This window comes from Ruditapes philippinarum, unplaced genomic scaffold (assembly GCF_026571515.1).
Source record: "Ruditapes philippinarum isolate M1 unplaced genomic scaffold, ASM2657151v2 ctg1595_1_1_1_1, whole genome shotgun sequence".
Lineage (NCBI taxonomy): Eukaryota > Metazoa > Mollusca > Bivalvia > Venerida > Veneridae > Ruditapes > Ruditapes philippinarum.
The window spans coordinates 30,660-44,914 of record NW_026854134.1 but is presented as its reverse complement, the minus strand read 5'-3'; the positions used below and the strand labels follow the sequence as shown (position 1 = coordinate 44,914).

At 30.9% G+C, this 14,255-nt stretch overlaps 1 protein-coding gene across 1 annotated transcript; it reads left to right on the top strand.

The window, feature by feature from the left end:
- Positions 1–248: 248 nt before the first annotated feature.
- On the top strand, positions 249–12,113 carry LOC132739061 (plasminogen-like). The gene is made up of 12 exons (XM_060726711.1): positions 249–398; positions 5,905–6,110; positions 6,313–6,459; positions 7,136–7,274; positions 7,687–7,901; positions 8,261–8,456; positions 8,756–8,773; positions 9,480–9,702; positions 10,167–10,300; positions 10,665–10,823; positions 11,224–11,396; positions 11,609–12,113. The coding sequence occupies exons 2-12, from the start codon at positions 6,066–6,068 to the stop codon at positions 11,777–11,779; spliced, it is 1,620 nt and encodes a 539-aa protein (XP_060582694.1). The 5' UTR covers positions 249–398; positions 5,905–6,065; the 3' UTR covers positions 11,780–12,113.
- Positions 12,114–14,255: the final 2,142 nt, after the last annotated feature.

Genomic DNA, 14,255 nt, shown 5'->3' with positions numbered 1-14,255 from the left:
TGGAATTGATGATCTCTTATATAAAAAGTATCTTGCTATGATATATTATATCATTAAGATTGTATGTATCTCAGGGTATTATACATGTGAATACGTTTAGTAAATAATGTTTCAAAAGATATATAAGTCACTCGTAGAACTAACCTATCGTATTACCGTATCAAAATAAGCTCAGCATGCGAAAGCTATTAAAAGATAGACACGTGACATCTGTTCGATGGAACTTTTATTGATGATGCGGAGAGACTGTCTTTAGAGAATAAACGAACTTTCTTGTTGATAGGACCTATGTGAACTTGAACAAAGTATAAAAAAGTAAAATGTGGACTTCAAGATTGCTTGCATTATGTCAAATATTTATGGTATTGGATACAACAATTTGTAGAACAATAAAACGGGTAAGATTTCTTTTAGATACCAGTGGATAAATAATTAAATATATTGGTATATATACACGTATATGAATATGTTGATAAAATATTGATATAAATTTTGATATAGTTTAAATTTATTATAACACCGTGGTATTTATGTTATTTTCGATATCTCTGAAGCATTTTAAACATCTTATTTCCATTGTCCTCAAATGTATATATATTATTATCAAATGACATTTGTAGGCAAATCTAAGATGTGAATCTATACTTCGAAGTATCTTGTCAAGTTGAACAGAATCAATTAATGTTAAGAGATTTGATTTGTAAAAAAAACAACAGTAAATTAGATTTGATTTTTTTTAAAAAATGCCAATTTAGCAGATTAATTTATTACTGATACTGCAAGTCTACTCGTAAAGCTTTGTTTTTGTATTCAGAAGAAAAAAAAACACATTGGTTTATCATTGTAATACTACTTTATAATCATCTCGAGGAAATTATCCATATGTTATACATTGAATCTGCCGTAGAAGCGCCATTTCACATTAAAATTTAAACTTTAGGTCAGATTGATCATGTTAGAACCTGGACGCCGATTTATTTACGTTGATAGATAAATAAATGTTATCATAGATAATTCAGATACAGATTTTCAGGTATTCAAGAAAATATTCGCCAAAACTGGGTAAGCATGGACATGAAAATATATATTTCAAAGATTTTAAAATTGTCCTGAACTCTGGTGAAATAATTGTAAGTAACATCAATTATGGGACAAAGCATCCGATAATCTGAATAATATTCATTTTTTGATTTTTGTATAGCAAAACATGAATGTATCAACACAATATCATTTCAAACATATACATGTATGTTGACTGTAAAATGTGAAATGATAAATAATATGGAAAGCAAACTAATATATATACCCATCTTGATATGCATGCATATGTTAACTTTGTTGACAATTTTGTTAAAGTATGGTTGTTTGGAATTGTATAACTTTCTACAAAATATCTCCAAAAATCAAAAAGTATGATACTTATGTAGCAGCAACCTCATGGGCCGGCATAGTTACGATGCTTGTTTACTAAACTATGAAAGAACAGTTCATTAACAAAGAGTGAATAACCGAACGGTTTTTATTAGTTCAACTACAGTGGTCCGACGCACCTATTGTATTATCACATATAAAACAAAACCACACGCATATATGATCAAAGTGAGTGTACGTTGATAATTTACTTGTTCAATGTCATTTTGATACAATCAATTCTTTTGGAGTAATAAACAAGTATTCAGGCACTTATAGTTCAACATTTTCTATTTTTGTATTTAGTATTATATCAACAAATTTAAAGCTACATAATTTCCAATTACTTTAACGTCTATCCATTCGAAGCATCAAGTGTATCCGTCTTTTCTTGCTGATTCATCACATCTGAAGTTGAACTACCAGTTTAATTATTTGATACACCTGATTGGGCAGAAATGTGTTTGCGGCCCGTTTATAGCTTGCCAATCCTTATTTTTTGGCCAATATATATTTCTGTCACTACTATTCACAAGAACAAGAGAAAATAATATTATATTATAAACTGGAGATAATTTGAAGCAATACTTCCTAATTCTATGCTTAGTTACATACTGTACAATATGCAATTAAGAAAGGTGGCAACTTCCTACATTTAAAGCAGTTGCTTGACATATAAAATGTACTGAACTACAAGTATACAGGCATGATTTATCTAGTTTTAGACTAGTCCTTTTGACAGATGAAGTTGTAGATGTTTATTTTTCCTTTCAAAAACAGATTCTTTTGAATAATGTTCAATTTTGCGTGATTTTTCCACTTAATTACATTAATCACGATCCCCGGATGCGGAGGGAGAAACTTCAATATCAATACCGTCGTTGCAATCGGTGCTTTCCATTCATGACATCTATCTTTATCACTTTCTAATACATCGTTTATCAACATCTTAATCGAGATTTTTTAATCAACCATGACTTATTTAACCCCATTGTACTCCTCCCAGTACAAGTATAAGGCCCAATCAACTTTTATCATTTTCTTATTATATTCTGATGCATCATCCAAGAACTGTTTAAAACACTTGAACAGCTTTAATGATGTATCATAATGAAAATTAAGAAAATTCAGTTGTTCAAATTGTTCTTAAAAGCTGTCAGATAAATCTTAATTGAAACGAATATAAGTTTAATGTTATTATTACAATGTAACCGATTTAAGATTTCTATAATACCCTCTTTCACCCTGTCCATTGATGGCAGTTTCCATATCTATTGAATAAATCTTGCTTATATGACCGTTTGAAACATTAAGTATCACTGACACTAATAACAGCTGGCGTATCAAGAATAAATTAGACGACTGAAGATATATTAATAGGTTAAACAAACTGGTAATTCCGAGCAATTAAATTGAATCATTATCCATGACAATTAAGCGATTTTCGATTATTTTTCAAACGGCATCATTTCTTAATTTCATCACTTATAATAAAAAGTGCAATGAAATTCCCGTCGAAAAGGCTTAACACTGTTACCTGTAAAGGACCGAGTGCTTTATTACCAAAAACAATCTCATAGAAAACTCTTGTCAACATTTATATTCATACACAGTAAAACGATCAGTCTCATCTTGTCTCTGGTATGACGTAAAACACATGCCCATTACGTCAGTAAAGTTCTGGATGACAGTTCGTTTGCAATACATTATTACACTTGAGAGCATCTGTGCTTATTTCATTTTGTTCATAGTAAAAAAAGCAGAAATTATATTGAACGAGGCTACAGTTAAAGTTCAACTTGATATATTCTTACATTACATTTTCTTAAAAAAAATAAAGCAATGCTAAAATAAATGATTTTTCTTACTTTCGAATAAAACAATGCAGTACGGCAGAAGTTTTGATAAGTGAAGTATTTGATTTTTGACAATGTGCATATATTATGCATACGATATTATTTATTGTCACTGTTTGAAGAAGAATTACTTCAGTCAAAACTTGATTGCTATATCAAACCTCTTTTACCTATGGGGGCAAACTTGTGACAGGCACACAAGCGAATATTAATCAATATTAAAGAAAAAGTAAATAAAATTTTTGTTTTGCTTCAGTATTCATAAAGTTTGCGGTCAAACGTTAACTTAAAAGATAAGAAATGTCATTTTCATTTCGCTGCCATGTCCAATCATATCAGTTTTGATTAAGAAAGGAAGGTGATAAATTGGTCGCTGTATTGAACTGAGAAAGAATGGGCATTCTAATTAATAGTTCCTATACAAATTGCCCGCAAGTTCATTACCATGACAAGAAAAGGCCATTAGAACAAACACACTTGCTTGACGTCGAAAGAATGAAAAATGTACATTGTATTTTTTTGTTGAAGATGGAACTGTAAACATGATAATTACTTTGCCTGATTGCCCTTCAAGCAGCTGCCACTTTAGATATATGAGCAAAAATTATTGAAAATGGTTTTATTAAAACATTGTAATATCCGTTCGTGATCTAATGAAATATGATATTTATCTATTCAAATTTACGAATTTACAAATGTCATGTTGTTTGTATTCTTTTTACAGATATTACGTCATTGGAAGACTAAATGTTCAGTTTTACAAAACAAAATACTTGTATATATTTGGTGTTCTTACACATGTGCAATATTTAAAGTAAGATATATTGCAGGATCTTCCTATCCTGTATAGTGTTAATTTGGAAATATAGACAAACGTATAAATGATATGCTTAATGAGTTTATTTAAATGATGAAACTAAAATCAATCTTAAATAAATATCAGTGTTCTTTCTTTTAAAGGCAATGTATTTCTATTGTAGGACCTAATGTAAACATTTAGGATCTTGCAATCAAAGTTATAAGCAATATTCATGATTTTACAGTTTTTTTTATTTTCCTTTATAAACAGTCGCAAAATATGTACCAAGAAGTGTCTGAAGAAGAAGAACATATTCACAAATTATTATTTCTTCATACTTCAAAATTCAAGTTTGATTTGAGATACAGTATATCATAATAGCCAGTTCCATTGCAATGAATCATTTCTGCTATTAAATTTTACTATAAGTCAAACAATTCTGTATGATTTTACATTAAAAGTACGTAAATCTACTATAGCCTGATGCATATACGGACTTTCCGTATACCTGGTGTTCCCTATACGGACTCGTATACTTGGTCCGTATATTCGACAAATACATTCCGTACACGCCCGTATATGTAAAAAATACGGGACCGTATATTCCCGTATATCAGTATATTTTTCGCAGTGCTAGTATTTGGTTAACACAGATGTTTGTTTTATATTATTATGATATTTCAATACACCATTTACTCTAAAAATTGACGTTTCAGACAAAATGTATATTTGACAAAAATATTGTTATATTTGGTTATATACATATATATGGCAAGTAGCAATGTTTTGTATTCTGTGACAAAGAAATTGATATGGACATAATAAGGCTTAATATATAAAAATAAATACTTGATTCTGTAAGTGTTTCCATTAACTTCTGGTTAAGAGCACGCTCACGTCGTTATTTATTAATTAATTAGGCATTAAGTGAAGACTTTATAGTAAATAACTTCTAAAATGTTTGAACACATGGGATCTACAAGATCAGTTTAAAATTTACTTTGAAATAATATCTATTTAATTTACTGTGCTCGTATAACAACAACTCAGATCTTGTAAATAATACTAGGTAATATTGCCTATGTCAAAGATGTGACACATAAAAGTATATAAGAAAAAAACACATGTGTGAGATACTTTTCGTTCCATTAAATTTCACATTTTTAACTTTGATATACTCTCCATGTCACACAGCTGTAATAATTTAACAAAAAGAGATTCAGGGTCTAATGTTTAAAGTATAAGCATTTGTGTCACGAAACAATATCTGTAGATGAAGATTGGTGTTTCATCATACTTTTGAATTACCAAGGGAAATTTTAAAAAGGAAAGACGAGTTTATCGTGGCAGTCTTAACTCACAAGCATTCATCAACGCTCGTAAAGCCGAATAAGAGCTTAAGTGTAATTGTAACATGGAGCTTATAAATAAACAGAACAGATTCTTCTGTATTAAAATACTAAACGTAATTTATAAAAAAAGATAGTTACTAATCAAAGACTAAGCACGATATTAGCCTAAGCCATATTTATATTTATTTTTCATTTTATTGGGCTAAAACCCTTGATTATTTGAATACAAAGGACTTCAATATACATGTAGTTTGATAAAAAATTCAAATCGTGGGAACAAAAAAGAGGATTTGTATTGTCAAGCTGCTCTCTAAGTCCGCGCGCGTAACGCTATAAGGCAATTTTCCATAAGCGAATTGATTAATTTTTTTGATGTTAATTAATTTCGAATTTATCTATGTTAGGTAAAAATAAACAAATAAAATAAATAAATAAATTTGTATCTGAAATTACCAATGTTTGTAATCTTTTATGGATTAATTTTTAGAATGTGAACTCGTCACCAATGATGACTACCACTGTAGCTCACCACTTGCATTGCCAGGGATTCTATAAAATATCCAGGTTGGTTTTACCGTCAGTTCCCGAGACGATTCTCGGCAAACATTTGATGGTATCGGACCCCGAGAACAACATGCAAATGATCAGATGACATTAGATACAAATACACTTCATGACAGGTCTTATATTCAGGTAATTAGTGTAGCAGTACAACGATAGACTTTAATAAAATATTTACGTTAGTATAAATATTCTTTATTTTCTACTAAATGTGATATTTCACCTTAAACAGATGTATGTGCGTATTGAGGGCAGCAAATAAACCTGTATGAAAGAAACATGTGCATACTTTTATTCGTTTAAAATTGATAAAACTTTTAAATGTATAATACAGGTTGAATTCGAGCGTCCAATGCTGGTAACAGGTATTATTACACAAGGGAGCCCAAACTCCATTTCAAGGGTGACGCATTACCGTGTTCTACATAGTGAGGACTGTATACAATTCATACCCATTACAGACAATGAAGGAAACAGTGTGGTAATACGAAGTTTCTTGACATCTGTTTTTCTTTAAATTCTTGTTCAGTTGATGCCTGAATTCACTATAGAGCGATAACCCAACATCTACTGTGTAAAGAATCACCAATTTTGTAAGGTCAATGAAAAATACAGAATTGATAAGTGCCGTAAGCAATAGTTACTTTTAGGAATCATCATGTCACATCTCTTTAATCCTTATACATCCTCATGGGAATAACCGCTTGATGAAACCACTTCATATTTATAAATTTCCACTAAAATATTTAAAAGAAAATCCCATGGTTATCAACCAAAGCTAGCATATATTCGAAATAATTATCAATCGGTATTTCAACTAAGAGGTTGATGTATAGTTCAACCGAAGGCACTATATTCTGGAACTATGCAGTCTCAAATTTTTGATTTCACTCAATTTTCGAAGGGTTCCAAAAAAAAAAAAACGCTTATGAAATTGGGACAGGTCATTGTGTTGTCATACTGCAATATTATTATTCCTTCTTGTATGACACTATTTAAATATATTTTACAAGTTACATTGTTATAATGTTTTAAATGCATACAAGTCAAAGTAGAAAAAAGACAAATAAAGCATTTTATAATGAGTCTTATTTAACGTTTACCAAACTATCATTTCCTTGTATTTGATAATTGTGATATTGTCCTTGATTTTACAGGAATTTGTTGGTAACTTGTACGTGAATTCGACAAATACTGTTGTATTTGACGATGCAGTTTTTGCAAGGTGTGTTAGGGTTGTACCTACTAGAAGGGTCGGCGATGATACGTCAATGAGATTTGAGCTTCTAGGCTGTGGTAAAACATGCATGTTACATACTTTCAATATATGATGCAACATTTTCTCAACTGTTTGCTAATAATATGTATTTTGTGTCCGCTTTGAAAACATATCCTTAAAAGATTTAAGTAAACAAGCAAAACAAAATAGGACATCTTTTTCGGGTTCATGTTAGTTTTATCATTCAAAATGAATGCAATATATTCTTGCATTCTACCATGCTTACATATTTAATATTCTGTTTTTAAGAAAAAAAATTATTTATTTCTCAAAAATGCATTTTGTAACATACATGTAAAGCATAAGGGGTTGATGAAAGTCCTCTATAATATTAATTTACAGATTATCCATATTTCAGTATCTGTTAAATAAGCTAGTAGCAAAATCATTGAATTTTTATAAGCGGATGCTATTTATTATTGTTAATAGATAGAAGCGCGTGTCAGGTGGAACTGGCAACTCTGTTGTTAGAGGAACAAGACACGTGGAAGAAGTTCATGTTTGATAAAGAAAAGATCGTGTCCTCTGTGAAGATATCAATGAATCAGAACGACGTTACGGGTATTCCTGTATTCGCAATGGCAGCAAGTAGAAATTGTAACTTTGGTCCCAACGATAGACTAGAATACAATGGGAAAACAAAAGTAAGATAATCACTGTCAAACAATCACTAGAAAGCTAAAATAGTCTCCTTTATCCCGTGTAAATATATTAACGTATCCCTATATTATTTCGATATTATAATTATGTTGATGTCTATATGCGTATCATCTTTACATCAATCTAAATTTGTCTATTAATCTGTGTAATAGCTATTCAATATATTCAATATACAAAACTAGTATATTATTTACAATACCACTAATATCTAATAATAACCTTGAAATTTCAAAACTGGTAATTCTAAAATCGATAAAGAAACAAGAAAACAAAAATACATTGTCTGTACGTGGTGTTTATTACATATCTTATTTAGTTATTTAGTATTACACATATTATTTAGTTATTTACTATCGAGTCGGGTACAAGCGAGCTGCTGATAGACGATGACTCATTCCCAATCCGAGCCTCTTGTTTCGCCGTGTATAGCCCTAACCCTAATCATATAGCTTTCCCTGACGTTCATATTGGAGATGTTGAAGTCGACCAACTGACAATGATAACTCCAAATCAGTATCACGTGACGTTCTACGGCTGTGGTAAAGTTCCATATCAATACATAATGAAAGTTTCAAAGTTTGATTTAGTGACAAATCTTCAAATCTTCATTTCAAATTTTTACGCCGAGTGATTGCACTAGAACTTAACCGAAATTTAACATAAATAATAAAACATTATTTCGAAACAAAATGTGTACAATCTGACACCTAAGAAATATTGTTATTCTCCATGTAATCAACAGCTTATGTTATAGGATATGCATAAAGATGTCATATTTGAAACATTCCATAGAACATTATCAGACTGTGTTTGATTTCAAACAATCTTTAATTTTCAGATGCTTTGGATACACATGGTAAGATATATGTATATGTTTTGAGATTAACGCCAAATAAGTTGACTGGAAATAATGTTGAGTAAGATTGTTTTTCTTTCATCATGAAGATTAGTTATAAGTAGCATATTACTTGCTTGCGTAAAATATTCCATTGTACGTATGACTAATAATTACAATAGAAATAACATCTCTTTACATGTTTATATACATATAGGCACATATACGTCATGTATTATTAAACGCTATAATGATTATTGACGTCTTGAAAGAAACATTCAGAACATATTGTCAAAAATGAAGACAAAAGCGAAGAGACATTGTTGAAAACGTTGAAATTCCCAAAGAACACTTTAATGACATGTATACAATAATCATGTCTGTCAACTGTCATTTCTAATAATTTACTAAACATCTATTGAAATAGACTCGATATAATTGTAGTCATTTCAAATTAAACAAGAACGTTTCCATTAAAAAATCATATTTGATAAAAAGCTATAGATCTTAGTTTAATAATATTTTATATAACAAATATATACACAAAATATACAATTTCATAATTTTACAAACATAATCAAGTGTACATACAAAATGGTTGGACCAAAAGTACGTGGGCCAGTCCCTGAGCTATCGATCTAGTGTTGTGAAATAAATTAGATTTTTCCTCGAAAAATTCATGTTAGAGAAACATGCTTATTCTTTCATTATTTTTTTTTCCGTTAAGACATTCTTGACTCGTGTGGCAAGACGAGAGTTGCTGCCCGCCATAATGATCGCCGGAAACGTGTCGTTGGTGGAGATGCGTCACTTCCGGGAGAATGGCCTTGGCTAGTGTCGTTGCATTTTATGGCTTCTCACGAATTTACAGACAATTCAGGACTGCCTCATTTATGCGGAGGCTCCCTTATACACCCGCAATGGGTGGTGTCAGCAGCTCACTGTTTTGAGTAAGCATTATTCTTTACATTGGAAAGAACTCTATAGCCGCATTTATCAGTTCGTACATCAACATGACGGCGCACATTTAATGTTGAACAATTTCTGTGAAATTACAGCTTAAAATTTCAAGATTTTTATTCATTCATCAGGCATATAGAACAAATTTCATGTGAACAAAAGGAAAACATAAATTGTCAAAGTTCAAAGAATTATATTATTTTTGGATGATTTCAGTCGAGTCGTACTTTCGCTTTTTTCGCTCCTAAAACACAACAGCTAAAGCTTAAGAATTAAAAAAAAACGACATGGCGTAAATTAGACACCAAATCTAACGGTTTGACGCCTCAACATTACTCGTATGTGTTCATTTTCCGAAGTGTCTTTTTATATTTAAGAATCGAGCAATATATGTGACCGATAAAGTTTGTTTACAAACATTATTTTCCATTAAATAAATGAAATTTCGTTTCAGTGATATGGCTGGTGAGGGACTATCTAATAAAGATAATTGGGTAGTAGTTCTTGGTGAACACTATCAAGGTATAATGGACGGAACAGAACAGTTTCTTTACATCGATAAACTCGTCAAACATCCGGATTTTATTCGTAAGATAATACATGTAATTATGATCTATAGAACAATTGAGAACTTGACTAAAATATTGGTATAGCATATGATACATAATACCGTTTCTTGATAAGTAAAACAAAACTAGATTATTTGTTGTCCTTAATTAAATCGTTTATCGGATAAAATTGATGTAAAAAATCTAAAAACAGTGATCACTCGGAAGCATTTAAACAAAATTACATGAAAATTGCAGACTCTGTTTGATTGAGTCTGTGACAAAATAAACATTATATTTACAAAGACATATCATCATCAATTTGCATATTGTTTCTAGCGTCAAACTGCAAATATTTTGTCTCTAAAGATATCAAAGTTTGATATATCTTTTCTATTTTTCAGTTTCATTTGATCATGCGATCCTAAATGATATTGTACTCCTTAAGTTGAACATACCAGTCGTGTTATCAGACTATGTGAACACTATATGTTTAGAACCAAACTACACAGTACCTGACGGAACACCGTGCTTAACAACTGGATGGGGACTTGTTGACGTCGGTAATATTTTTTATTTCTTCGGAGTTTTGCAAATAGTTTATATAATTTCCTTATAATTACATGTACTCTTCATAATCAATGGAGATCACTAACTCAAGCTGCAGTGTTAGCTTATGAATTTGTAAAAAACATTTTACATATTTCTGTCGGAGCGAGCCGTATGTGTGACTTATATGATTTGATGTCAAGAACAGATCCAATATTACGGAATTTTCCTACATTTAATGAAGGCAGCACGACATATACTATTTTTTTTTCTGAAAACTGATGTTATACATAAGCCTTTATAAAAGGGTACAGTCCGACTATATTTAATCACGTTTTGCATGACCGTTGTGACATAAACGTGTTTTACTAGTTCATGTGCATTTTACAAAGTATAGTGTATTATATATTGTAGAAGGCGTTGGTGTAGAGCTTCCTAACTCGGCGGAATTGAGGATCGTACCAAGAGATGAATGTAGAAATATTTATGAAAGTTTGCCGGATGACCACGAGGCGAAGCAATTCGTTTCTATTCAAGAGTCGGTGATATGCGCAAGAGCTGATCGAACTGGAGTAGACGCTTGCAAGGCAAGACTTGATTAAAAATATCATATGCCTCACATATAAAGCTTCGACACTGAACTCTTCGAGACATAGAGCAAAATTATATATGTCTGTCAGCAACTATATCATATAAAAATCATTTATTTTTTAAATACAATTTGCATTTATTGATGTAGATTTATTTATTAATCTATACCAAGCTGATATGATAAATATAGTTTAATCGTCAATTTCAGGGCGATTCTGGCGGGCCACTAATTTGTTACCATAACGACCATTGGATACAGACGGGCGTTGTTTCAATTGGTTATCAGTGCGGGGATATAAGATACCCAGGTCTCTATACTAACATGAACTACTTCTATGACTGGATAGAAAATACCATACACACAGACGTCGGAACATAAATATTCCAGCTGTATAAATGAAAAATCAAACATTCAACAATGTATTAAAGTATATATTGAAACAAAAGAAGACACACCTTTTCAATAGAAAATAAACTTAATAATACTTAACTTAAGGTAAATTGATCGACTAGTATGATTTAAGATAAACCATGTTTTAATTGTTAAATACAAGAACTTATCTTCTTAGTTTACACTGCTATTTTTCTTTTCTCAGAACAAGCATTAATTGATTTATACCAATGGTACGATAATAGAACTACCACCCCTTTCATTTACACTTAAAAGAAAACATATTTGTCTAGCAATTTATTAAAACTTGCTTACTCATAAAGCGTTGTTTCTGGTTATTTCTTTGCAATATTACTTTAAACGTGTAATGATCTAGAATATCCAGAATAAAAAGACAGTTCTAATAATGTCTTCTACGCGTTAACAAATTCACTGAGGTCAAATGAAATAACATTACATCTTAATACAATGGCACAAGGTCTGTCGGCCTTTTACAACGAAAGAAATCAAGGCAAGATATTTTCTTCTTCCGCTATCAATCTAACACCTGTAACATAAGCATTTCTGCGGTTCTATAGACAAGTCCGATAGTTCAACGGTTTAAACGAACAGACAGCTAGAATGCCATGCTTTAAAAATATATAAAGTCAAACGTGACAATATAACAAAAATGCGACAAATTTAAATATTTTCGTATCATTCTGAATCAATCCACGTGCTTGGTGAACATGACTAAGTGAAGTTCAAAATCCTTAGTGCAGATAGGTTACAGTGATAATTCAAGTTTATTGACAAATCGATCACATGATAAGGCAAGATCATTTTGCATGAAGATATATCTTATACACATGTGCATTAAAGAAATTTTTAAGACACAGTTTTTTTGCTCTTTTTTTTGTACAACAAAAACATTTTCTTTCTCATACGGAAACATATAGGAACGAAGAAAAAAGACAATTACAAGAAATGTTCAAAAGTTCTATAACTGCTATTCAATTTTATTATTATGTAAATAATGACTGCTCTCAGAAGTGGTTATTTTGCAACCTGGACACAAAAAAACATATACACGTACATGCCGTTTATACGTTTCAACCTGGACACGGACACATACACACACGTGCATGTCGTGTTCATGGCGTTAATATACTCTCAGAACAGAAGAAGTCATACATACATGGACATCATAGTTGTAACGGACGGGGCACGAAGTAGAATAAACGATTTTCTGTAATGGCATGAAGCAAATGATAGAAAGTCAACAATGCTTAACGCCACACAACAATTACCTACTATATATTACCGATATTAAAATAATCAATCTATCAATAGCTATATTGTCGGTTATAATTAGATTCCAAAGTGAAACTGACGGATTTTAAAGTATGGCAAAACCGTATTCATGGTTTATGTATAACTTAAAAGTTTCAGACACAACACTTTCCTAACTAGCCTCGGGAAAAAAGAGTTAAAACTCTTAGTTTAAAATTAAGGTTGTAGGTTCGAATCTTAATGAAACATTATCTTTTATGTCTTGTTTTTAATTATATTTTGCGAAACTTGACTACTACTAAGTTTTTGAATTATACCATTGAATGAATGAATGACATGAATGAACTTAAATCTTTTGAGTTCTTAGTTTGTATATATCTTAGTAATGTATTAAGTTTCCTTGCCTAGTAATGAAATTATGCTTATACAAGAAATAATCAGAAGAGTCAATTTTCTCAGGATGAATATTTATAAGTAATGTTTCAACTTTTCTCTATTTTAAGTAAAATGATGGAAATGATTTGATGGAAAAGCGATCTCAGGAAACAATTTTTAGGAACGGACAGACAGACAAACTGACAGACACTCCGAGGGTCATCGTCGGTTACCTAGATAATGTAGTATGTACGGAATATATACCGTGGGTAACCGACGATGTCCGAGCGTAAATCTTTATGGACGCTAGATTTATAACCATTGTCAACTTATTATGATGTTGGAGTTAGAAGTAAATGCTATAAGAAATGAAGTGAAGAAGTTTGGATAAAAGAATAATAGTTGCTAGAGAAAAAAGCTGAAGGGTTATTCTGGAAAAAGTCAAGCTAGAGCATTGAACCAACTGATTTAGGTGATAATAAGAAGTGTTGAAAACTGTGGTTGTTATGGCAACAAATAGACTGAAAATATGGCTAATTAAACACATAAACTGGATCCAGTGATAACGCAAATAGTACTGAAAATATTTTATGAAACTTGAAACATTGGTAGATGACAGTCTGGAGATTATGTACGTCTTTTCCTTTTCTTCCTATGTTGAAAAATATGGTTACTATAGCTAAAATATGGCAAATATCACAATATTAGTGATAACTCAAAAAGTGGTTAAAACATTTTTATGAAACTTATGATATGGATAGATGGCAGTATGGAGATTATACACATCATTTTAATCTTTACTGTAGGGAGTATATTG